This window comes from Lepisosteus oculatus, chromosome 8 (assembly GCF_040954835.1).
Source record: "Lepisosteus oculatus isolate fLepOcu1 chromosome 8, fLepOcu1.hap2, whole genome shotgun sequence".
Classification (NCBI taxonomy): Eukaryota; Metazoa; Chordata; class Actinopteri; order Semionotiformes; family Lepisosteidae; genus Lepisosteus; species Lepisosteus oculatus.
In genome coordinates, this window is record NC_090703.1 from 21,194,560 (window position 1) to 21,217,367 (window position 22,808).

The window sequence follows — 22,808 nt, forward strand, 5'->3', positions numbered from 1 at the left end:
CAAGTGCAGCTTCTGTCACTGTCAGGACAGAGGAATTGAAGGTGGAAGTTGAAAGGCTGGTCACCAACCAGTTTCATATTGTTTTTAGAAACTAATGCTGAAACTAAACTGGGTGGAAAATATTGCTGAACATTCAAACACAAATAACACCAGGTGTTTGTACTGTTAACTTGTTTGCATAGTTGTTCAAATGAACTTTTTGGTATTTTGGAATAGAAAATGAATACCCTAATAATCACAGCAGTTCACATTATTATCAGAATAGACCATTTTATTACATTTTAAAGTATGTTTAAACATTTCATTTTTAGACAATGTTACATACAAATATGATGACGGACAGACAAAATTATAGCCATCCAAAACAAATGCACTCAACACAATTTTGGGGGAAGGGTGTTAATGACAGTGATTGGTAGTATGGTGAAACATTGCGTTCTTTCACAGTCTTTGAGAAGACAAATACCCAAACCACTGTTCATAAGTCTCCCCTTCTCTCATACCCCACTGGTCATAAGGCACTGTTCTGGGCATTTCAGGCTGCTCGGATGCGTCTCATCCTAGTTACACTGATATCTGCACTATCTGCTTACCAATGTTCCCTCCTTCCATCATGGAGCAAAATGTCTCTACAGAGAAAGCAAAAATGGTGCCATTATTCACATTGTCTACTTCATCCTCAGTTAATGGTAATGCCCTTTCTTTACACAGAACAATGATTCAAGCAGTTCACTCATTAGAACAGTTCCAAATGAGAGGAGGCCATTTCGCCGATCTTGCCCATGTTCAAGTAGCTTAGCTAATTGATCTAAGGCTGTCATTCAACCATTTCTTGAGGGAAGTAATGGTATCGCTTTAACAACATGGGGGGGTAGCTTGCTCCACACTCCCACAACCCTTTGGGCAAAGTTGTGCCTCCTGTCCTAATCAGAGGTTGTTATCCAGCTTTTTCTTGAAAGAAGTCTAATCTAATGCTAACAGCTGAGTAGCATGTTCCATATCAATTAGATAAGTTAATTGATTAAGTAAGGAATGGTCAACTATAATCCCTCACCAGCTTCAGTGCTCAAAAGAAAATTGTCCCAAGTGTTTAGGAATTGATGAAGGTGATAAAGGTGACCCTTTAAACTTACTGCTTAGTGTCCCTCTGGGGCCTCATGCCTAGTTAGTTAGTGGTTAGTTATTATCTACCTGTGAAGCAAAGACTACAGCACTGCTTTTTGAAGTGGAATACTCCATACATTTAAAAACACATTAAAACTACCAAAGATGACCCAACCCTGCTCCGGTCTTTTAATTACTTATTAATTCCAACTACTTCCCAATTGAAAGACCTGGCTTCTCTCTGGGCCTCCACAGGCACGTGAAATATATTGATATCCCACAACTACACTCCCTGAACACTGTAGCTGAACTGGTAGCTCTGTAGACCAGATGTTTTCAAGGACACGTCAAGCTATTAGTTGACATTTCTTACCTCCCATGGTCTCAATCCCCTGTACAACAGTCTCCAAGGCCTGTGAGACAAACAAATCCACAGTATATTTCAAGAGAAAGGTACTGATTCGAAGTTGATGGTTGAAATGGATAAGGTTAGACCAAAATAATTTTAAAACATCTTTCTTACTTTCAATTTCCCAGTTTTTATCCACTGGCTCAGCTGCATAAGGCCTTCTTCGTATTTCTCCACATAGTTCAACACAGTAAACCGCTCCCTGCAGAAAGGACACATTTTTGTGAAGGTCAGGCAGCCCCTGTGCACTACTGTTTGGTTTTCAGAACCGAATGACATAAACGTCACCATTTCTTCTCTTTCCACTAGCTAAGGGCCCCAGTTACAGTCCTAGAGACCCATGTCTACAATTCAGGAAGCACTTTAAAATAATACATTCTAGAGTGTTTTACATTGCAATTAAAACGCTCTCATGCTCTGGGAACTTTTCATAGGTGACCACCTCGTAACAGATATTTATACTTGACATTTTTAATAACTTGGAAAGAGAAAGAAAACTCTGGACTGTGTTACTGGACCCATAGCCAAGGCCTGGGCTACACCCTTCAGACCTCCTGTCAGTAGCTGATTGTAAAGGTGGTACTTGATCACGGCTTTCTGCATGGGACTTCTTTGCAACCCCGAACTGATGCAAAGAAGTTAGAAAACGGATGGATGGACATCAAAGATTGTCAGATTACCTATTGTGCTCCCTAGGACAGGGGGTCAGTGCATGAGTGTTGTAATGTGGATCCCTACTTGAAACATCTCAGCTCACCTTTTTTATTTACTCGTGTTATCTGCAAATTCCAAACTTACCAACCCAGCACAAGCCCTGCTGAGGAAATCACTGAAGAAGTCATATTGAATTGGCTTCTCTTTGTTTCATTGTCACACAAAACATCAGTGAGTTTGCGTGTAGAATAATATGCAAAGTCTGTGGTCAAATAAATATGGTTCATTAAAGAAAGGAAGAGGAGGATGAGAAATGAAGAGGGTACGAGGATGGTAAGAAATGCCCAGCACTGGGAGGAGGTACCTGGTGATATTCTTCCTGAACAGCAGCTCCTGGGTAGAGGCAGTCAGGGGAGGGGGGTAAGGGACATCCTTGTTGTACTGGGAGATCTGACCACACAGGATCACATGGCTGTCTTCATTCATCTGCAACGGCAAGACATTCACACGTCTCGCGTCAGAGCCTCGTTGCCCTCTTCACAACAACACAGCACAGGGCAAAAACATCAGGTCTTTACTCAAGAGTTGAGAATGGTGTACAAGGTAGGCAGACACTTAACTTTAAACAGAAGTGAACATTTCTACTGCAATGCAAAAAACCTTACATTTAATTTAATTAGATGTGGGGAAAAAAAGAAGAATTCCTTTCCTGCATTGCCAATTAGTAGTTCCTTCTTACAGAGTGCTGATTAATGAGGAACAAAGCTCGCAGCTGTTCATCACCTCAATGTCATCAAACCTTCTCCCCGAACACAAACCACTCTGCCTGTAGCTTGCATCTTTGTGAAAACAGTTACCTGTAACATCAGTAGGAAACCTTATCTTTTCACTGGTCCAGAGACTGGCTGTACTGTCACAGTGGAATCATGCCTGCATTTGTGGTTGGAACAGCATTTTCAAACAAAAAACAAAATCATGACATAGCAATTACTGTATATTTTAGGGAAGTCAAGCCATGTAATTATCTGAATACCTTGTAGCCCTCGTCAGTTTGTGAAATCCAGATTGCTTTTAGCTTGTTGAGCTTTATTTTTCTGGAAATGTAATATTAAAGTGTGATCCACTGGTCTAAACAAGGCGACTGCTGGCAAACTCATTTTAGAATAACAACCTCTCTTGATCATTTGGCTTTAAAATGCAAAGAGGGATATGGTGTTTTACCTGGGCGATCACGGTGTCACTGATGGGTCCACCCACGTTGTCAAAGTAAACGTCCACTCCCTTGGGACAGCACTCCCTCAGCCGGCTGGCCACATCCTCACGCTTGTAGTTGATGGCGGAGGTGAAGCCCAGCTCAGACACCAGGATGCCACACTTCTCGTCAGAGCCACAGACTCCTACGACTCTGGAACAGCCATCCAGCCTGCCAATCTAGGACACCAGGACAGACGGCAGGGCCTGAGGGATGGTATATAGCCCAGCTCCCATCTGTTACTCACTACAGCCCACGCCGAGTCAGCACTCAAAAACAGGAAACCACATTAATAAACAAGTGGTTTAGAACAACTCCTGTTGTGTCTAAATAACTGTTAGAATTTTGATTGTGCAGGTTCCGAGTTGCTTAACCAATAAAGATTTTTGCTCCAAATGCTGGTATTTTCCCTATGAACTATACTTGATCATACCCAAAGGGCAGAGAAGTCTGCCTGGTGGGATAGACACTGTAACCTGTTTCTTGTCACTAGCCCACTGTGACTAGGATTTCTTAAGGGACAGTTCACAAATGATAGTGAAACAGTGCCTCTCTCTGGCACCTTGCCAGGGCACACACTGTTCCTCCAATCAGTGCTAACCCTCCTATAAGTCACTGTAGAGGGGTCAGCACATCAGATGAGTGAGCTTTTCAGAGGAGCATGTCTGACTTCCCTCATTCTCGGGTGTGTGTACAGTGTCACTGATAGCAGCACCTTTTGTTGATAAAGAAAGCCAGGTTCGTTACTGAAATGTCCAGTTAAGCAATCGGAACTTCCAAACTGTGCAGGTATACAATAAAAAAGTAGTTCAAGTAGATAGCTGTGTCAGCATCTGTAGGCTGCAAAGGAACAAGTGAAGGTTTATTCCCTGCTGAAAAGAGCTCACACCCGAAGAAGGCTCCACAGCCAAAATGTTTCCTTTCTTCTCTTTTCAGCATGGAATAAACCGTTACTTGTTCCTTTACAATAAAAAGGTTATTGATTCCAAATTTAAAGACATGAAGTTGATAAGCCCCACGGTATGTGCTGGCTCTGTGTTGCAGATGTACAACTCTCAGCTGTAGGACAGCATGTTTTCCAATTTTGATGTCAGACATTTGGAAACTTATGTTGAGAGATCACAGCAGCACAAAAAATTGTTTCTTCAGGTGAGAAGCCCAGTTTTGATGTTGCTCATTTGGTTCTTAATACAAGGCTTCCAGAGGCATGATAGCAGTCCGAATGTTTCCTGCTGTCTAACAGCTAATGTCTGGTGTATTCATGCATTTTGGACTGGGCATGCTTTTTCTTAGATGGAATCATTGCCATACAGTTTGGAAAATGATCTTGTTGTTTAACTCCTTTGAGAGTGAAGTCAGTGTAATTCCATTTCAAAAATACTATCCAAGCTTTTCTCAAACTGCCAAAAACCTGGCCACACATCATCCCCAGAATCCCCACCTGGCATGATGGGAGATCTCACAGCAGCAGGTGTGTGCCTAAAGGACATTGTGTTGCATGAGCTTACCCTCACAAGCAGGACACAGCTTTTATTTCTAATGCTCTGTCACTAAGGTGCAGCACCACTGTGAAGTACTACACACAAACTACAGGGCTTCTTTAATTTTGTGTCCCCCAAAACATGTCATGTGATCCATGTAGTGGCCACCTGTGACTCGTTCACATGTTGCCAGGTTTTCTAATAATGCATACTGTCATCAGAAATGCCTCACGTGAGACGTTTTGTAAGACAGTTATCGTAAAGTGTGAAAGAGGTAATGAGACTGGAAACACTTGGTCCCTGCAATTTTCAATGTTCCCTTATTTCCAGGGCAAGTCATTAAACCAGTGTCAGGCTCCAGCAGGCACCAGACAGGACAGAAAACGCCAAATTCCAATTTGTAAGATGGAGAAAATAAGACCTGTATTCTGGCCTTGGGGTGGCCTTCATCCAGCAGTGGGTTAAAAGGGCAGTGGTTGCTGATGACAACAGGCACGTACAGTTTCAGTCCGTAGGAGGCCTCTGAGTGCTGCCCAGAGTGACAGTAAACTCTGGCCTAAATCCAACTCCAGGCGGGCTGTGTACCTGTCCAGCCAGAGAGCCGCACGCTCCAGCTGCTCCGCTGATCACGATGGTCTGACCGGCACCGGCGGTCACATGGCCCTTCTCCCTCACCCCCAGCAAAGCTGTGAGTCCGGGCATGCCCACAGCGCCCAGGAAGTAGGACAGGTGGCCGTCGACCAGCTGAGGGTCCAGCTAGCGTGTGAGAGAGAGAGACTGTATCAGCAGCACAATCACCCAGGTAAATCTCCCAAGCGTAATGGACCCTGAAAATAAAGACACCAGAAACCAAGCGCTGTTTTGCTTCACACTTTGCAACGCAAGAACACTCTGAAGCTCCAGAAATAGATGCATACACGCAAGAATCGTTTTCTAAAATAAAAAATGTAACTAGTTTTTAAAGTTTTGGTGCGTCTTATGGCCCAGCTGCAGCAAAGCAGAAATAAGCACCACAAGCACGTTACTGTGACTGGAGAATAAGACATGAGAGCAACAAGGACCTCAGTCTTTCCCCATTAGGATCAGAATGTCTCGAATCCAGACACTTGTGAAAAGCTAACAGTGAAAACTCTCTACACACTACTTTTATGTATCTTAAGAACATGTCCAAGAAACCGTACACGCTGGAAAACTAGAGATGATTAATGTTACCTCAAACCTTAATTTAAATTTTCAAACTGAACTGCACACACATTCATTTACATATGCGAGTCTGTGAGCAGTACCTGAAAAAGCAAAAAGAACCAATCTTTAGGCCATTGAAATCCAGGGACCATTTTATTTAGGAGGGCTTTTAAAAGTGAAACACAGTCCTGTGAACACAAATGGAAACAAAGTGGAAACACAACTGAAACTAAATACAAGTACATGAGGCTCTTTCACTGCACAAAGGGTTGTGGGAGTATGGAACAAGCTACTCGGCCATGTTACTAAAGCCAATATCCTGGTTTCTTTCACGAAAAGGTTTATGAGTTCCTCAGATCAATTTGCTACTACTAACAGGCTAGACGGATCGAAGAATACAAACGAGAGGAGGCCATGTCTTGGGTTCTCGGTGTTTAATCGGTTTATCAAATTTAAGTTCACTAGGAATAACAACACCCAAGTATTAACTGTATTCAAAGCATTACTGAGTGCTTTAATCACAATAGAATTTGGCTTAACTTGCTTGGCTGAGTACTACAATGCATATGGCCTCCATTGCTTGCGAGAGCTGGCTTACCAGAGCAGTGACGTCACTGCCCTTCCCTGTGAATAGCAGGGACCGCAGCCACCAGGCTGACGGGAGATTTCCCTTTGGCTCAAGTGGCTGGGTCCCTGTTGAGGGGCACCGGAGGTCCGGGTTTGAGTCCCCAACGGTGGGGGGCTGACCTGATGCAGCAGCGGCGAGGGCGCACAAGTGAACCCCGTAGCGTTACAGTACTAACCTCCTGACCATAGAAAGAGGCTGGGACAGCCCCGTACAGACTGAGGAGTGACCAATGGGAAGCTGCAGAGGTGTGGAAATGGGGTGGAGGGATGCAAAAGACGTATGAGACAGAATGGGATTACGCAGAGTATTATGTTGTAAGTGGAGAAATGACAGCAGGAGGACGTAACATGCTGGAATTCATAGAAGAATCAAGTCATATCTTTGACAATATATTTCTGCCAAGAGACTGCTGGCCTTTTTATTTGAAATACATTATAAAAGTAACACGTTAAAACGTGCGCTAACTGAATACAGTGTTGAGGAACTGCGCCTCTCAAAGCGGGCAGAGCTCGATTTACCTTCTGCAGCCCTGCGCCATCCACCACGTCCTCGGTCTGCCAGCGCCAGTTAAATGAAGTCACGGTGTCTCCTTTCGAGAGCGCAGCGTGCTTGCTGTCCTCCACCACGCCCACACCCCCGCCGTCCACGCACTCCGACAGCTGCCACGGCAACAGATAGTCCGTGCCCGTGTCCTCGTTCATTCGGCAGCGCTGCAAGACACACGCAGACGCCGTTTTCCCATCTCTTAGTCCTGGACTGTCGTTGTTTAATACGCGTCCCATCCCGGAGAAGCTCTTCCCGGGAGGCCCCACGCCTGGATCACAAGGCGAACGAATTAGCCTGCGAGTGCACAATTCGTACAGCTCTGAAGTGCTCCTCGGTAACGTTCAGATGACAAACAAAACACACTGCAACCTCAACAGCAGTATTACATTCCAATAAAACTGAATTCCTCATAACCTGAAAGAAACAACTCAGTAATATAATGTATAAAATATGAAAGCATACAGCCTTCTTCATAATTTATTACCTCTGGAAAACATTTTCTGCCAAACTTGGTATTTGCATGAACAGGGAATCTGATTTACTCTTCCTAATAACATTATACGTTACCTTAATAGCTGCACATGAATGTCCTTTGAGATTTTTTCTGTGCTTTGGGAGAGGACAGACAACTTTGATACGATGTCAGTGTACTTTTAGGATTATGATGAAGGCTGAGGTTCGGGCCTTGTGCTCGGGGTTAGGAATAGGGTTTGGAAAGGGCTGGAATGCCACAGTTTAGGCTATAGTCACTGCAGAACAGAAACACAACACAATCACAGAAAGAACTACAAGAGGGGTTTACATCATATACATATGGTTTATAAATATAAAACTGTTTTAAATTTCTTGTTTATTCACTTTTATATTTTGTCAGGACTTTTAAAAGCAAGAAAAAAAGTGTGTATTGTGGTCATTCAAATCTGCGAATATATACTTCTGCAATTTAAGAAGAAGAATTTGAGTCTCATTGTTACTTATAACATATAACAATGTCCTAAATGGCGGCCCTGTGCGTTTTGTTAAACGGTAATGTTCCTGGGTGAAGGCGTGTTGCAGCTTGTAAATGTTGACACTCGCAGTGCCGCAGCAAGCAGCGTGGGGCGCCCACTCACCATGTACGGATCCACCGAGAGGAACAGGGTTCTTACGCGGACTTGTCCCGGCTTTAGATCTGAGGGCAGGTCGCCCTCTTCCACTCGGAAATTTCCTGGAACGGGCTGTCCATTGTTTCCTTAAATAAAATAAAAAACATGTGATTTTATCAAATTTTAAAAATGCATTTCAGGTTTACTGTCCAATCTAGTGCACAGTGACCGACACCAAAGCTTTACTGTCAACAACCTACCCGGTCGTGAATTCAAGACCACTTTTCGTATCATGTTAGTGTTAACTTTTAGTCCAATAAATCGAGCATGCGTTAAATATATCAGGAAGACCACGATCACCGTGACTCCTGAGAAAACCGGAATTGCCCTTTTCTGTTGCGGTGAATTTCATCGAGGTTAATCGAGCACTGTCAATGTCTGAAGCAAGCACTTTACGCCTCTCTGTATCGAGGTTGTTTAAAAGCAAGCGAGCGCCCCCTGGGGGGTTCGGTGCATATTGTGTACGGGGATTCAACGTGTACGTGAAAGTTCCAACTATGGAAATAAATCCTGGCTATATCAAAACCAAACCACACATGCATGTCGGAATACGAGTGGGAATAATGATTAACCTTATGGTTATTACACTTTTGTACGTATCCGTAAAGCTACTGGGACACTTTTGTGTCTGTCGGACTGGGATGGTCCAAACGTGTTCAGTAAGGCTTATAGTGATTTTCCAGGTATGATACATTCACTATTGTGAACAATACGTTCACATTGGTCGTACATATGCAACTGATATTTGTGCCAAAGTGGAAGTTAAAACACGCTTGCATCCAACGTTACAAAAACAACGTCAACTTCAACTAACATAGTAAAAGCGCAGTTTAATTTGATTTTTACATTCTTTATATGAGGGCCAGGAAAGACCAACAAATACAAATCCAATTGCACTTGCTTTTTCCTATCAATGTTGAAATTCAGATAATTCGATTTAACCTTTTCGTTAACGGCTAAATAACAGAATATCGGCGTGAATTAATCTTTAATAAGAACATGAGGATGTGTAGACCTCCGTGACCGAAAACAATAAGCGTGTCGGATACATAAAAATCAATCAATCCGTGTGGTGAATGCCAATTCCAACAAAACTAAAAGCCGTGATGAAATCAGAAAGGAAGTTGAATGTAAAATATAAGATTTCATACCAGAAGCAATCCGTCTGAGGGATGGGCATTCACGCCTTATAAAAGGGTCACACCTGTTTCTTATCTTTTTTTTCCAACTCGTGGAACTTACACGCTCCCACGAACTTGTGTTGAGCCAGTTCAAAAGGCGGTGAATGACAAGTGTGTGTGTGATAGCCAACACTGCCTTTCAACAAAAGCCAGCTTCACTTCAGAGTGACCTTGAATCCGTTATAACCCCCCTGCTGTAACTCCCCTGTGTGCTCAGGAAACCCCCCTGGTCCCTTGAGACAGATTGATTACCTGTCATCAGTTTAAATTGGAAATCCCCGAAGTTCCCGATTCTTTTCGATTTCTACCTCTCGGGGGGTCAGCTTGGACTCCTGCCAAATTTTGACACTATCTAGATCTGAAATGTTCAATCCGCATACTTATGATGCACAAGCTATCATGATCTCAGGACGAAAAAACCCTATTAAACTAATTTAAAATATCCTGTATTTACACTGAGTGAAATCTTTTGCTTAGGCACACTCGTCGATCCCCCTTTTAAACTTTTGTGTACACTGGTTTACATTTCCTTCCTGCGCTATAAGTGCATAATAATGTTAAGACTCAAAGCAGCACAATGCCCCAATAACACCATTTGAAAGCGCTGGGTTGTGACGTCACAGGAGTGGTTACAGTGTGCAACATTCACACACTGGAAGCATTACCAGCGCAGCACAGTAGGAAGTGACGACTTCGAAGGGAAAAAAAGTTTTTGTTTGTAGGAAAAAAAAAGTCTCACTGGAGTGAAGTTTACTTCGCCCGATGCAGAAACTTAAGGTAAGGTATGTACGTTTCTAACACAGCGATTTTATTTTTTTCCACGTTTGCACACGTAGTAGATTGTGAATGTCGAATGCCGATGGTCGCGGTGTAGTTTCGGCGTTTTTGAGTTTTGTTTTTTTGACATTTGCTCGGTCGTGGAGGGAGTTGGGGGAGCAATTAAAACGCACTGCGTAATTGACAACAACAGCTGATTTGTTTGCAAAATGCAGCGGCCGAAGAAAGAATCTGAGATTAAATGTAATGCTTAACACCCAGCACCAAAGCACCACGCTTGTGGGTCCGGTACGGTCCCGTGACGATTAAAATCTCTGCAGCAGCCTCTGAAGGAAAAGGGACTGTAGCAGTTTTCTTCTGAGCCAAGGGTGGAGGTTATAGTCACGAAAAGTTTCTCCCGGTCTCGAGTTTGCTTGACAGAAAGCCGTGCTGTCCGTCATTGCTAAACTATTTTCAAGCCCCGCTAGTACAGAGGTCTTGCTGCACTAACACATGAAACTGCTGACTAGACCACCATTTCATCATTTAACTCTCGCCCTAAACTCCGTCGGTTTTCGGGGAGAATCCAGTCCCCCAGAATCCGTTGCTGCTGCGAAGTCCTGCCACTTCTGCTGTTTCGAACTGAAGTAATGGCGCTTTTTTTTCTTCTCTCGCCCTCAATTAGTTTCACTTCTCTCGATACCAGTGCTGCGAGCTAAAGGTGTTAGTGCAGAACATGCACCGCCGTGCAGCTGAAAAAGCTCAACGTAAATTTTTAGATGGTATCTTCAAAATCTGCTAGGCTTACAATGTTGTGATATTTACAATCCAGGCGGCGACAGACGCGGCACTGAAAACTGATGCGAGCCTTCTGACTGGATGTGATTTACAAATTACATTACACTGCTTTACGACACTTTGGAATAGAAGTTAAGAAATACTGTACATGTACACAGCTTTGCAGCCTAGAAATGTCCTCCCGACGCCAGGCAGCAGTGCACAAAAATTACACTTTAATTTTCATGGTCTTTTTTTCTCAGATTTTGCATTCCACATCTTTTGCAATGTTAAAGCAATTTAATCTGATTAAAATACAGTGGCTTTGTGAGGCCTTATGAACGCCTTACGAAACTTAATCGCAGTAATAAAATAAAAGCTACTCTTAAAGAGAACAATGCCAATCGCCATATTTAAATTTCAGACTTTTTACAACGTTAAACTTTGGTACTTCTCCATAATCACGGCATTTGAAGGATTATAACTTTATTTAAAGGATATGAGTGTAAAGTGCTTGGAAGCAGGTACTGTATCCAATTTCTACTGTGTAGAAGGGTACATGGAATTATGAACTTAAATTTACATGTTGGAAATAACCTGTAATCCACATTTGAGGGGTACTTCTCTGCCTCTTTCATTTTCTGTGGTGAAGAAACGAGAAAGTTGTAATATTCAGACTCATTATTGTATTCAGCAATGCAAAAACATAAGCTAGCAGATAGGGTTTGAGAAATGGATGTCCTTTTGCTGTGTCCTTGGATATAATTTGAAGGCTTTGCTTTTGATGCATGAAGGTAAATTTGCTAAACCACTAGAAAAACACTTTCCTTATTTCTCTGAGCAGTCTATGACATCCTAACCACTTTTCAGAACTTTAAACCACTGCCTTCCGCATAGTCAGTAAGAGTATAAAAACTGTGCTCCACGAACACAACCTGTCACATTCACCTTCATTGCAAACTACTTGGTTTCGGTAGTGAGTGTTGCCGTCAAAGTTGGCACAGATCTGCTTAAGTGGACAAGCATGCAGTCTTTCACAATTAGTCACTTGTCTGCATTTCTGACTACCCCACAAACACAATTAGCAGGGCTTACACACTTGGGATGTCAGGTAGTTTTCCTTTACTCATTTATTTTTGGGGAATGAACTTTTTAATACACTTTCACAGTCGGATGGGTTTGGGTAAACTTGATGCGCTCAGACAATTAAAATACCCAGCTATAAAAGTTAATGATTGCATTCTTTTCTTCCAAGCAGAAAAAAAATCTAGATTGGGGCAGCTCTGATTGCATAAAACATTTTAAGGAAGTTGAATATAGAGTTGGTATCCCTCAAAGCAGATAAATGACTTTAATGTGTTCTACTGCTCTGTGCAAATCTATTTAAACACAAACTCACACTGAAAGGGCAAAACCAAGGGGGAAAATAACTAACTGTACTTTATATAGCTCTCCGGTGGTCTTCAAATGCTGTAATCGAGCTGGTTAGGTAAATCACCCATCAGGCAAGCAACAGGCACAAGGCAGGATACACCCTGGAGGGGAAACCAGTTCATTACAGGGGACGCACGCACGCACGCACGCACGCACGCACAAACACACATCAGAGTCAATTGTTCCAGAAGCGAATTCACCTGCCAGTATGTCTTTGGACTGTGGGAGGAAACTGGAGCACCCTGGGGAGTACAGAGAGAAAATGCTAACAACAGAATCAAACCCAGGTGCACAGTGCACTGGGCAGCAATGCTAACCACTGCTCCACTGTGCTGCCCCTCTCTGTAAATCATCAATAGCTTAAACGCAGAGAAGGGTGAAAATAGTTCAGACAGCTTCTCTGGTCCTTAAACTGTACTGATTATAGCAAACCTGCTAGATTATGGTAATCAGTGGTCAGAGTTCACAGGTTGGGGTATATTTTCTATTGCTGAAAAATATTGCAGTCCATTGTAGGATAAATGTACAGTAATGAGCTACAATGCTATTTTAATAGCTGGGTATATCTATGTAGGATATACAACGCCTATAGTTCACGTGCAATATAGCAATGTGTTTTATGACTTACATTTGTCAGTGTAGATTGAATAATTTGAGTGTAAATTATAATGTGAAAAAACCTAATGGTGCTAAGGTACTTAACCAGAGCTTAATAATAGTGTTTGGTGTATAAAGCATGCAGGGGTCTCAGGAGAAACTGCAGTAGTGCCCCGAGTCAGAGAAAGTGATGATAAAGTACAGAGAAACTAATTTGTATTTTGTGTTTATGTAAACGAAAACAATATGCATGTTTTTTTTTTCTCCCTGAAGTCACGCAGTCGAGGCTTAATTGACGCCCCGCGTGAGCGGCCGCTTTAATTTTAGTTGATTATTAAGTGAAACGGTGTCCCTTTTTACTCCTGAAGAGAAATGCCGATCGTAATTTAAAACGGCGATTAGTATATCAGCTTTCCCCCACTTTTTAGTATTTTGTTTTTTTAATTGCCTGCGCCCAGATAACCGGGCCAACATGAGGAGAAAGCACTCTATCTTGCTTGCATGGTGTGTTTTTGCCTCCTGTTTCTAGGCCTCTCGGATGGCGGAATTTCCCTGAAGGGATAGTGTACTGTAATTTACAGGACTCCACATGGATGGGAAGCGCCTTATATGGAAGTGGAAGTGGGCGTGGGGAACTGAGTGAAAGGATCACAAGACTACTCAAGAGAGTGTTCGTGTATGTGTGTGTACTGTGGAAGGGGGAAGTTGCAGAGCTGGTTTTTTACAGTTGTGCAATCGCAACGCAATAACGTGCAACGCAGGAGCGATTTAACCTGGTTTTTGAATTGCTGTCCCCTCCTTTCCACGCCGGCCTCGCAGGGTCCGCGAGGATCTTGAGGAAGAATGTAGTGTGAGGTCACCGAACCATGAGTCAACCTTGGCGATGCGTGCAGTCATTTTGATGCGATTGCAAAGTGGGTGCGTGGAGGAATACAGCCTCTTATTACAGTTAGGGGGAACAGAAGCGAGGAGGAGTGGAAAATGACGAAAACGGTGAGGACGGTTCGCATTTTAAGTCGGTATATTTTGCTCCTGAGCAACATCGCTTGAGGTGGACGCAAAGTTGCTAACGTTTTGTGTCATTTAGTCTGTTACGAGCGCCGGGAAGTCGGCTCAGCCATGCAAAGCAAGATTGACGTGCATGTTCTTTTCCCGAGTATATTTTCAACATATATTTTGCCCTTTTGCGAACATGACGTAGTTCCAGAGTTGATGGATGGGCAAAACGCCGGGGCTACAATGTTGCAGCCTGCGCTTGCTTCGAGAGCTCCTTGCTGTTATGTGTTGGAGAGTGTTAGAGTATTAGCAGTGCCAGATAATCCTTTTCTGCAACAAAGGGCTTCTGGTAAATAGCGCCGGGTTGGCTGATGAGAGGGGTCCGGAAAGGATTTACTAACATTGCGGCGTGCTGTTTTCATAAGAGTCGTGGTCTCCAGGCACAGCAAAGAAATCGTTGTTTTAGTCTTCTATCAGTTGTATTTAACCGTTTTACTACATCAAAGTCTTGGATGCGTGTTCGGACAGTAGACACTGACTCAGGTGGGTTGATGATGAGGTAATTTCTTGGCGTTACATGTCCTTAATACTTGCCATCGCAGCCTGCCCGTGGGATTGAAATCTGTGCACTGCTTCACCACGTCTGCAGACTCAATTAGGAACCTGCTAAGAAAAAAACGACAAATTGTGCCACCTGGTTTTGTTGCATGTGCTCCCTTCGTGACTTTAATGGACTTTAAAACACACCATCCTACCAGGGGATCGTAAATGTGTTGGCTAACTGCTCAGTTGCTGTTTTTTTGCTGGCGGAAAAAGTGTCATTTTACAAACGAAACTGCATGCACTAGTAAAAAAAACCTGTATACATTGTTGTGACATTAAGTGCATTATTTGGCGGTGTTTGTCTTTAAACCAGTGGGTGGACAGGAACGAAATGACACGTAGGAACACATTTTATGTTGTTGCTTATGCTGGAAAATTGGATTCGCCAATACCTTCGGATACCGCCAACCTAGTTTGTCTGTCCCCCTAGTCTGCCTTAAACATTAGTTCAGACTCAGAGGTCTTATTCTCGGATTGCATTTATAGAGCTGTGAGGATTCCTGCCTAGAATTATCTGATAGGGCAACTGGTAGCAGGCTATTTTCAGATGGCTGTGTGCAAGCACTCGTGTATTTCTTCTTATAAATAAGTTTTAACATAATTGCGCCAAATGTATGCGATGTCTTTGCAAACCTAGACAGCAGACATTAGTAATCATTGACAGTAAGGATGTCTAATTATGTATTTACGCATGCAATAGCGTTAAGTAGTCGTAATTTTCTACTGTACAGAAGGTCGGTGATGACAGTTTTATCCACTTACGTATTTTTCCGCTTCCGTGTTGTCTTAAACGATATTGTTTTACTTTTAAAAGCATACCGATGTTGTTAGACCTAGTTTCTGTGTCCAACAACTGTGCTGATAGTTGGTAGTTGATGCAAAAAAGAGGAACTGAATGATGGGGAATCATCATCGTTTATTATTCCCCCCGAATACGTCCTATCTACACTGAAGACCGAGATTGTAGTCCTGCAGCTCAGATCCCGAAATGTGGTTTAAAAAAATGTCTTTGTCAGCCCTCTTAGTGTCCTAGTGTTCTTGTAGTGAGCCGGAGTGGCGTCATTTCTGACGAGATAAGGGACGTGGAACAGATCACTCTCTGTTTCGAGTTCACTCCCAGGATGTAACAGGGAGGGCCCGGGACTAGTACAATAAGCATTATGCCGTCCACACTTTCCAGCGACACACAATAGCTCAGGCTGTGTTGGATTTTGCATTGCGGTGTGCAAAGTTAAAAAGTCAGTTTAAGAAGGAAGCTGTCAAAGTTATTTATAAATGTAAGCTTTTAAAGATTTTAAGTTGTTTTTATACCAGTTTAAAGATGAGTGTTTTCAATTTGATGCTGATTCTATATATATAAATAGAGAACCCAGGCTTACAGCCAGTAAATTTGAGATTGTAGACAGCAATGTCTGTTATACACGATTTCTATTTTTTCTGATGTTTTCTATGGGGGCCAGAGTCCTTTAATTTAAATTTCTTGGATAGGTTCACCTAAAGCTTGTTAGGAGGCATAGTATCAGTGAAAGATGCGTTATCAGGGTGTAGTTCAGGTCCAGTACAGTTCAGTTGTGTGAGCTGTTATGCCAAACTTAAGAGGCCAAACTCTGAAAGCAATGGAAGTCTCCCAGAAGTGTTCCCATTTAGCAAAGTACGGAATCCTGTGTGAAGATGCCAGCCATTTCCATTATAATTTAAAAGTTGCGCATTTCATGTATTTAGCTTTTTTGTTTTTTACTCATTTAATCACTACAATATACTCTTTTCCTTAAAAACATTTGATAGAGTTCAGGATTGTTCTTAGTAGTTTCAAGTGAACTTTTCAGAGATTTAAATACAGGTTGCAGAACATCGCATACCAGACACTGTAAAAAGGCTGAACTAAAATACAAATATGAAGACTTCAGTGTCCAGTTGCTGCTGTACAGTGTACTAATATGGATTTGGGAATTGGGAGTGAGCCCTCTGACACATTAAGGAGTTCAATGTCTTAATAAGGATCAGGTTTGGCTCATCTGAGAAAAGAAAAAGAAATCTGGATGATGCAGTGTTGCCATGGAGAAGTGTCTCCATCTGTGTGTTCAAGTGTGCATTGACCTGTTGTGAGCACAAGCTGAAACATATGCTAAATACCCTTGTCAATATTCCTTTTACAGAAATCTTTGGGTTAATGATGTACACATAACTGTCTGACAAATGCATGCTGTGTTTGAGATTAAGAAAATGCATATTGAATGGTTTCTATGCGTGCAGTGTCTTGTGTGTGATGTTGTTAAGAAAATACATGTCTTTGATTGGCATGAAGGCATTTACAATATACTTGATTATGCTGTTCGTGAAATGTTTTGTGCATTTTTTTTATCAGTTCATTTTGACTTCCTCCATTAATTTCGTGGCCTTTCTGAAATTTGGTTTCATTGTCTTGCATCTAATTAGGCCGCGTCTCCTGTAGGAGCAGGACAGCTCGGAACGAGCAAATTATACTTATTTTCTTTTAGAAGTCTCTTTCTTTAATTTTCGTTAGCCTGCTTCATTAATTCTTGGTGTGACACTGGGATTCGGGTGGTTGAAAAGGCTTATTATCTGTGTGGTTGCTGAGGGATTGCAGTGCGTTTTGATGAAGATATCTTGGAGTTATTTCCCACAGTGTGTTGCAGTGCTTCCTGTTTTTAAGTTGCTCTCCAGTCGCAATATGAAACTTAAATGTGGTTTTCTTCCAAAGACCCCACCAAAATAAGCCCACTGGTTTACAGTGGTAGTCTCTGTTAAATTCCTTGATTAATGACACTACCATGCTGAATATATTTTGTAGTCAAAGCTCACAGGAAGTCCATAGTTGTGAGTAATTTCCCTTTTACAGAGATTTGTGAGTGCAGTCCAGAGGTACCTTTGCAGACTCTGTCTGTGAATAAAATATCAGGCTGGTGGCAGGAATGTGAAGAATGTGAAGTCTTGGAAAGGATTTGAGGTTGCATGATAAAATATACGTAGCCCGTACATAAACGCGTAAATCTGTCCCTCTGTGTTGGCTGGCTAGTTTTATTTACATGAAAAGGTCAGTGGTTTACAGGGGAGCCTCTCAGGAAGGCATACACATTTTAAAAAGCATTCTTTGTTTGAGGGGGCAATATTGGGCTGCCATTGCTGTTTCAATGCTTCATCTTCAGAGGAGTGAGCTTTAAGCATAGGTATACAGGTAGCCAGTGATGACCCTATCCCTCGATGTGTAAGATACAAAATTCTTCTAAAATCTATGACAAATGTGATGTGTTGGTAAGCAGTGATTGCTTATCACTGTGAGTTGTTTCCGATATGCGGAGGCCTCGTTTTCACAACTCCGTGCAGCGTTTGAAAGTCGTTGGCGATTGCACAAATGTCTGAACAAATGCCAAGGGTGTCCTGTTTCGCTCTTGTGCAAGAAGAGCAGCTGGGGAAACTGCAGAGTTGCGGTGGGTGATGTTGTTGTCCACGCTCATCCCGAAGGTGACCTGCCCCTGTTGTGCTGTGTAAAAAGCCCAGGCCAGAGATCTGCAGGGGGTTTCTGAGGTGGCAGGCACAGTGGACAACACGACTTCTGGCCACGTGAGCCTGTGAAGATCCATGTGGTCTGTGTCGAAAATGTGCTCCAGAAGATCACGTGTGGGGCTCTTCTGGAGCAGGTTCTCCAGTCGTGTCAGAACGGTGGCATCGTTCTGTCCATGAATATTGTCCTTAGAAGACCGGAAGCACATGAGAATGCAGGACTTCCTGTCATATTTACTGTTTTGTATTTATTTAGCTGTTTTAGGTGCTTTCGGCTAGTCGTTCTGAGGATTTCACCTGGCCTAAACAACATGGCTGGAAAGCTTGTGTGAACTTTCACAACCCTGTAAAAAAGTCCCTTCTGTTTTCCACTTGAAGTGCACTTTCTTGTAGTTTTTCTTGTAGTGGACGATGTTGTGCTGTAACTCTTTCTTTGTAAATTCTAGAAGGGCAACATTGGCTGACCAGAGCAGGTCTGAATAGCCTTACAGTGGTAATAAATATCCTTGTATAAACTGCACTGCAACCATATGTTTTCTGTGTTTTCTTGACCCAAATGCAGCTGTTCCATAGCTTTGAGTTAGATGTCAGCAGTTATACAGCAATGTCTGCAGCATCGGGTTTCTGCATGGTGAATGAGATGGAGCTGCAGGACACTGTTTGTGACCCCTCCTGTTCTTGTGTAATTTATCTTAAGAAAGATATCTTTATCTTTAGATCAAGGGAGATGGGCTCAGAATTCGAAGCCTCATATATTAGGATTACATCACAGTGATGATGTAATGATTTACCAAAAGACTGAACGAACTGTCATTGTGCTGTGTTCCGAAGATCCTGAAGGCTTTACGATGGGGTGCACTTCAGTGATTAAATCTGAAGGGAGACGTTTGACAAAAGGGCACACATCTGTGACTGGGATGTATGTGGGATCACTAATGTCACACAGTACTAAAATGGTGTGTATTTTTTTACAGTTTATTATTAATTGCATGAGCTAAACCACTAGTGATGATGATTGCCTTTCATTGCAAAGAGTTGCCAAAAGATATTTCACTGACGTGAAAGATGTTGCAGCACTACCTTCACAAGCTCTTTTTGCATTGGGACACCCACTGTCTCCTAAGTACACACTGACTGTTCTTTTCAGCCCTGGTCTTTTATTTCCTTGCAGGATCCCAGTGATGAATGGAGGGCGTGACTGACTCCCAGACGTCTCAATCCCTCAGTGGCTTTGGAGCTCCACCTCAGTCAGAGGGGGGGTCTTTTAATTCCTTGGCCATCTGTGCTTGATCCCCCTCCTCTCTCAAGGCCTTGCATCCCCTGCGGTGGAAATCCGGTCAGCTATTTTCTAAAGGGAAAACAAACGAGAACAAAACTCCAGAACTTGGCTAGTTGGCACTTAACCCCAGCTGCCCTTCTTTCCTACTCTAGCCATGAGCCTGCCACCTCAGCAGAAGGGCACAGCCAAGAGGACAGGCAAGCGCATCTCTTTTTTCAACGAGGCAGGTGCTCAGAGTCAGCTCAAAGAGCCACTGCAGCACGTTGACGGCCCCTATTACACCTTAGGAGCCCAGGGCCAGGAGCCAGTCCATGGCGAGCCAGGGGCCCTTCCCACTTCGGAAGTTCCTACAAGATATCTCTCCTCGGTGATCTTCAGCCCAGAAAAAGGAGATCAGAACCGTGGGCACTACCAGCAGACCGTCCCCATGAAGTGGGGTCATCAGGAGCAGGGTAATGCTAACTGGGCTCAGGGCATTCCCATGGGAACCTGGGGACAGACCTTTCCGGCTTATCTTGGCGGGGTTAATGTGGACATGAACACAGCACTCCAGAGTTACGGTAGCCAGGCGTTCTCCAAATCCGGCCACGAGGTGATGCAGCAGTCCAAACGGGGCCAGGAGAAGCAGCTCCCAAACCCAGCTGAGGCGTACCGAGACCCAGCGAAGGTCCGGAATGTGGAGTGGGAGCAGCAGCAGCAGGCTGCTATGGCCAGGCACCAGGCCCAGTTGCAGGCATTTCAGCAGGGACAGAAGCAAGGAGCAGCTCTTGCACAGCCAAGTTCAGTCCTCCAACCCTTCCAGCTGGCTTTTGGGCAGCAGAAGCAGCAACTCCCATCAGGATATTACCAGGTCTTTCAGACCAATAGGACTATGCCAAATCTGAATTATAGCGGACAGCCTAAATCTCAGCACCAGCTTCAGCAACCACAGCAGTTACAGCAGCAGCATTTGCAACAGCAGCAGCTACAACAACACCAACAGAACCAACATTTTCTGGACACTTACTACCAGAATGCCCATCATCATCATCATTTACAATCACAGCAACTGGCTTCGCAGGGCCTAGGACCCCAGTCTCATCAACCGGAGCCCAATGTCCAGTTTCAGCAAAGCAGTTTAAACCCTGATATGCAGAAGTTCCCAGCCGGTACACGGCAGACAGAGGCGGCTTCCCAACAGCCTCTACCCCGCAGGTCGCGGCGGCTTTCCAAGGAGAGTGTCCCTCCATCAGGGGAGCAGCCCGGGAATCCATTCCTCACCCCTTGGAGCCAGGCCACCCAGGGTTCCCAGGCTTCTAGTGTTAGCATTGGAGCACCCCAGAATGGCGCCCCAGAGGTCAGAGTGAGCAATGTGCAGGAGGATGTCCCAGCAGCCCCTTCCGGAGTGATCCAGAGCACGCGGAGGAAGAGGAGAGTCTCTCAAGAAGTCAATCTGGAGACCTTGGCCCAGAAGGCTTCTGAGATGGAGTCTTTACCTCATAAAGTGGACAAGGTATGCCTTTTATTATTTCATGTCTTGTCACAAAGGCTTTGAGCTGCTTATTTTCATGTCTCCTTGGCAATTTTGAAAAGGAAAAAAGCACTTGACATATCCTTCAGTAAAAACACAAGGGTACCTAATGTGACGAATGGCTGAAAAAAACAAGTACGAACATCACCATGTTAATGCTTTGAAAAACCAATTCCATGCTTATTTTCTTAAAACATTGGGCTGAATTAATACACTTTATTATATTGTTTTTATTTTGCCAACCATTTTTAAAATAAACGTGCAAACTTCATCAAAAGTGAAAGAGACATTTTAATATCTTAACATCCTGAATGATTTGAGTCCTTTTCAGAACTGTTTTGGAGTTGAGTAAATCTGTGTTTCTCAAGTAGGGCTGTCACTACGTGATAAAGGCCATAGTAGTTTCAAATAAACTTAAAGTACACCTTTGCGCTGTAGTGCTGGGCTAGTAGCTTTAGACATTCTGTGCTATAAACCTTAAGAAATAAGCAGGGCTTTAACTGAGCTGTTTATGGCATATGTTCAGGCATATGTGAATATGAGTCGGTGTGTTGACTATCTGTTCTTTTATGTTCAGATCATGGTCATCCTATTTTAAAAGTGTAACTTCATTACAGCTTGGCTGACCTGATGGCTGTTGACTTACGCACTTTTGCAAGATGCGTTTCTCAATGAAAAGGGAGCACCCACACAGACATGCTTTCAGTGCAGGTTTGCTTAAAACTTGAAAGCCAGGATTCAGGCGACTAAAGGGTGGAGATTTTACTAGTCTTGCGTCACGTGCATTTCTGTGAAGATACAAATCTCCTGGTTATGAGAATGCTACCATGAGATGGCATTCTCCCTCACATACTAGCAACACGCTGCACTGTGCGTGGTCTTGACAGCAGGGGTGGCTGCACGTGTTTCTTGATTTACTCGGGAGAAGGGGGAGTGGTTTTTGCCCAGTCAGTTTTGATCTGGTAGCAATTCCTTTGAAACCACAAGAAAGTTAGTGTGAAAGGGCAAATAGTTAACTCTTCGAAGGAAACAAAATCCACTGCTTAGAATGTAAATGGCCAAAGTTGCCAAGTGGCAGACAGGGAGTCTCCCTCCCAGTCAACCTTCCAGAGAGACCCTGGAGAGGAGGGGAGGGGGTGTTGGGCCCATGGTTGTGCTTAGGGCTTCAGTGATCTGTGAAAGAAGACTTTTTCACCTTTTCAGGGATGCAAGTCTCACTAAACCAAGGACCAGACTCAAGAAGAATAATTTAGTCTTTTTTTGCTGCACTAGTTCCTACTGTATAACATTCCAGTTAACTATTTATCTACACACCTGAACCTGTCTTACTGTGTGTGAATGGTAAAGCTCATTTACGTGCATTACTTGATTTTCAACAAATTCTATACACCTGTTATGAAGTATGGGCTTAAGTGGATTTGTGACCCCGTTTCTTAAGATAAATGACTACTACCTGTTACGCAGTGCTCTATTGTTGAGTGATCTACAAGTGCTGTATTGATGTGGATTGAACTGTACACATATGTGATACATAAATTCAGTATCATATTGCAGATGGCAACACGGCTGTTGGGGACGTGCACAGACTTAAGCAGGGTTAAGGAAACTTAATAGACCAAGTTATTCATTGGATTCATATTTGATATATATATATTTATCTGTAGTAGGCTGTACTCGTGTACTCATGTGGAGTATCCAGAAAAGCGCTATGTAAGTGAAAGCTATAATTTTTTATATATATGTATATAC

The 22,808-nt window shown here is 43.2% G+C and overlaps 2 protein-coding genes and 1 long non-coding RNA gene across 9 annotated transcripts in view; 1 reads left to right on the forward strand and 2 right to left on the reverse strand.

Moving 5' to 3' along the window:
• Positions 1-250: 250 nt before the first annotated feature.
• Positions 251-9,649, reverse strand: ptgr2 (prostaglandin reductase 2). Of its 4 annotated transcripts, none has more exons than XM_015351006.2 (10): positions 9,556-9,649; positions 8,372-8,490; positions 7,232-7,423; positions 6,187-6,273; positions 5,486-5,656; positions 3,389-3,598; positions 2,532-2,653; positions 1,628-1,715; positions 1,478-1,517; positions 251-629 (listed from the first exon to the last, which is right to left on the reverse strand). In XM_015351006.2, exons 2-10 carry the CDS (start codon positions 8,372-8,374, stop codon positions 565-567), a joined length of 978 nt encoding a protein of 325 aa, XP_015206492.1. In that variant the 5' UTR covers positions 8,375-8,490; positions 9,556-9,649; the 3' UTR covers positions 251-564. The 4 variants fall into 4 exon arrangements, with proteins under 4 accessions (XP_015206492.1, XP_015206490.1, XP_006632664.1 ...); XM_015351004.2 differs by lacking the exon at positions 9,556-9,649 and adding an exon at positions 8,605-8,830; XM_006632601.3 differs by lacking the exons at positions 6,187-6,273; positions 9,556-9,649 and adding an exon at positions 8,605-8,828.
• A 604-nt stretch (positions 9,650-10,253) lies between these two features.
• Positions 10,254-22,808, forward strand: part of mideasb (mitotic deacetylase associated SANT domain protein b) — a 41,257-nt gene continuing 28,702 nt past the window's right edge. Inside the window, exons 1-2 of one of the 4 annotated variants that reach the window (XM_006632602.3) lie at positions 10,254-10,362; positions 19,442-21,041. In XM_006632602.3, coding sequence (XP_006632665.1) covers positions 19,704-21,041 — 1,338 coding nt within the window. In that variant the 5' untranslated portion in view covers positions 10,254-10,362; positions 19,442-19,703. Of the gene's footprint in view, positions 10,368-13,826; positions 14,143-14,553; positions 14,689-19,441; positions 21,042-22,808 lie in introns of those variants that run through there. The other 3 variants (XM_015351002.2, XM_015351001.2, XM_015351003.2) reach the window with 3 other exon arrangements.
• On the reverse strand, positions 14,546-15,810 carry LOC138241033 (uncharacterized). The gene is made up of 2 exons (XR_011190238.1): positions 15,511-15,810; positions 14,546-14,808 (listed from the first exon to the last, which is right to left on the reverse strand). It is a non-coding gene; the product is annotated as an uncharacterized lncRNA (long non-coding RNA).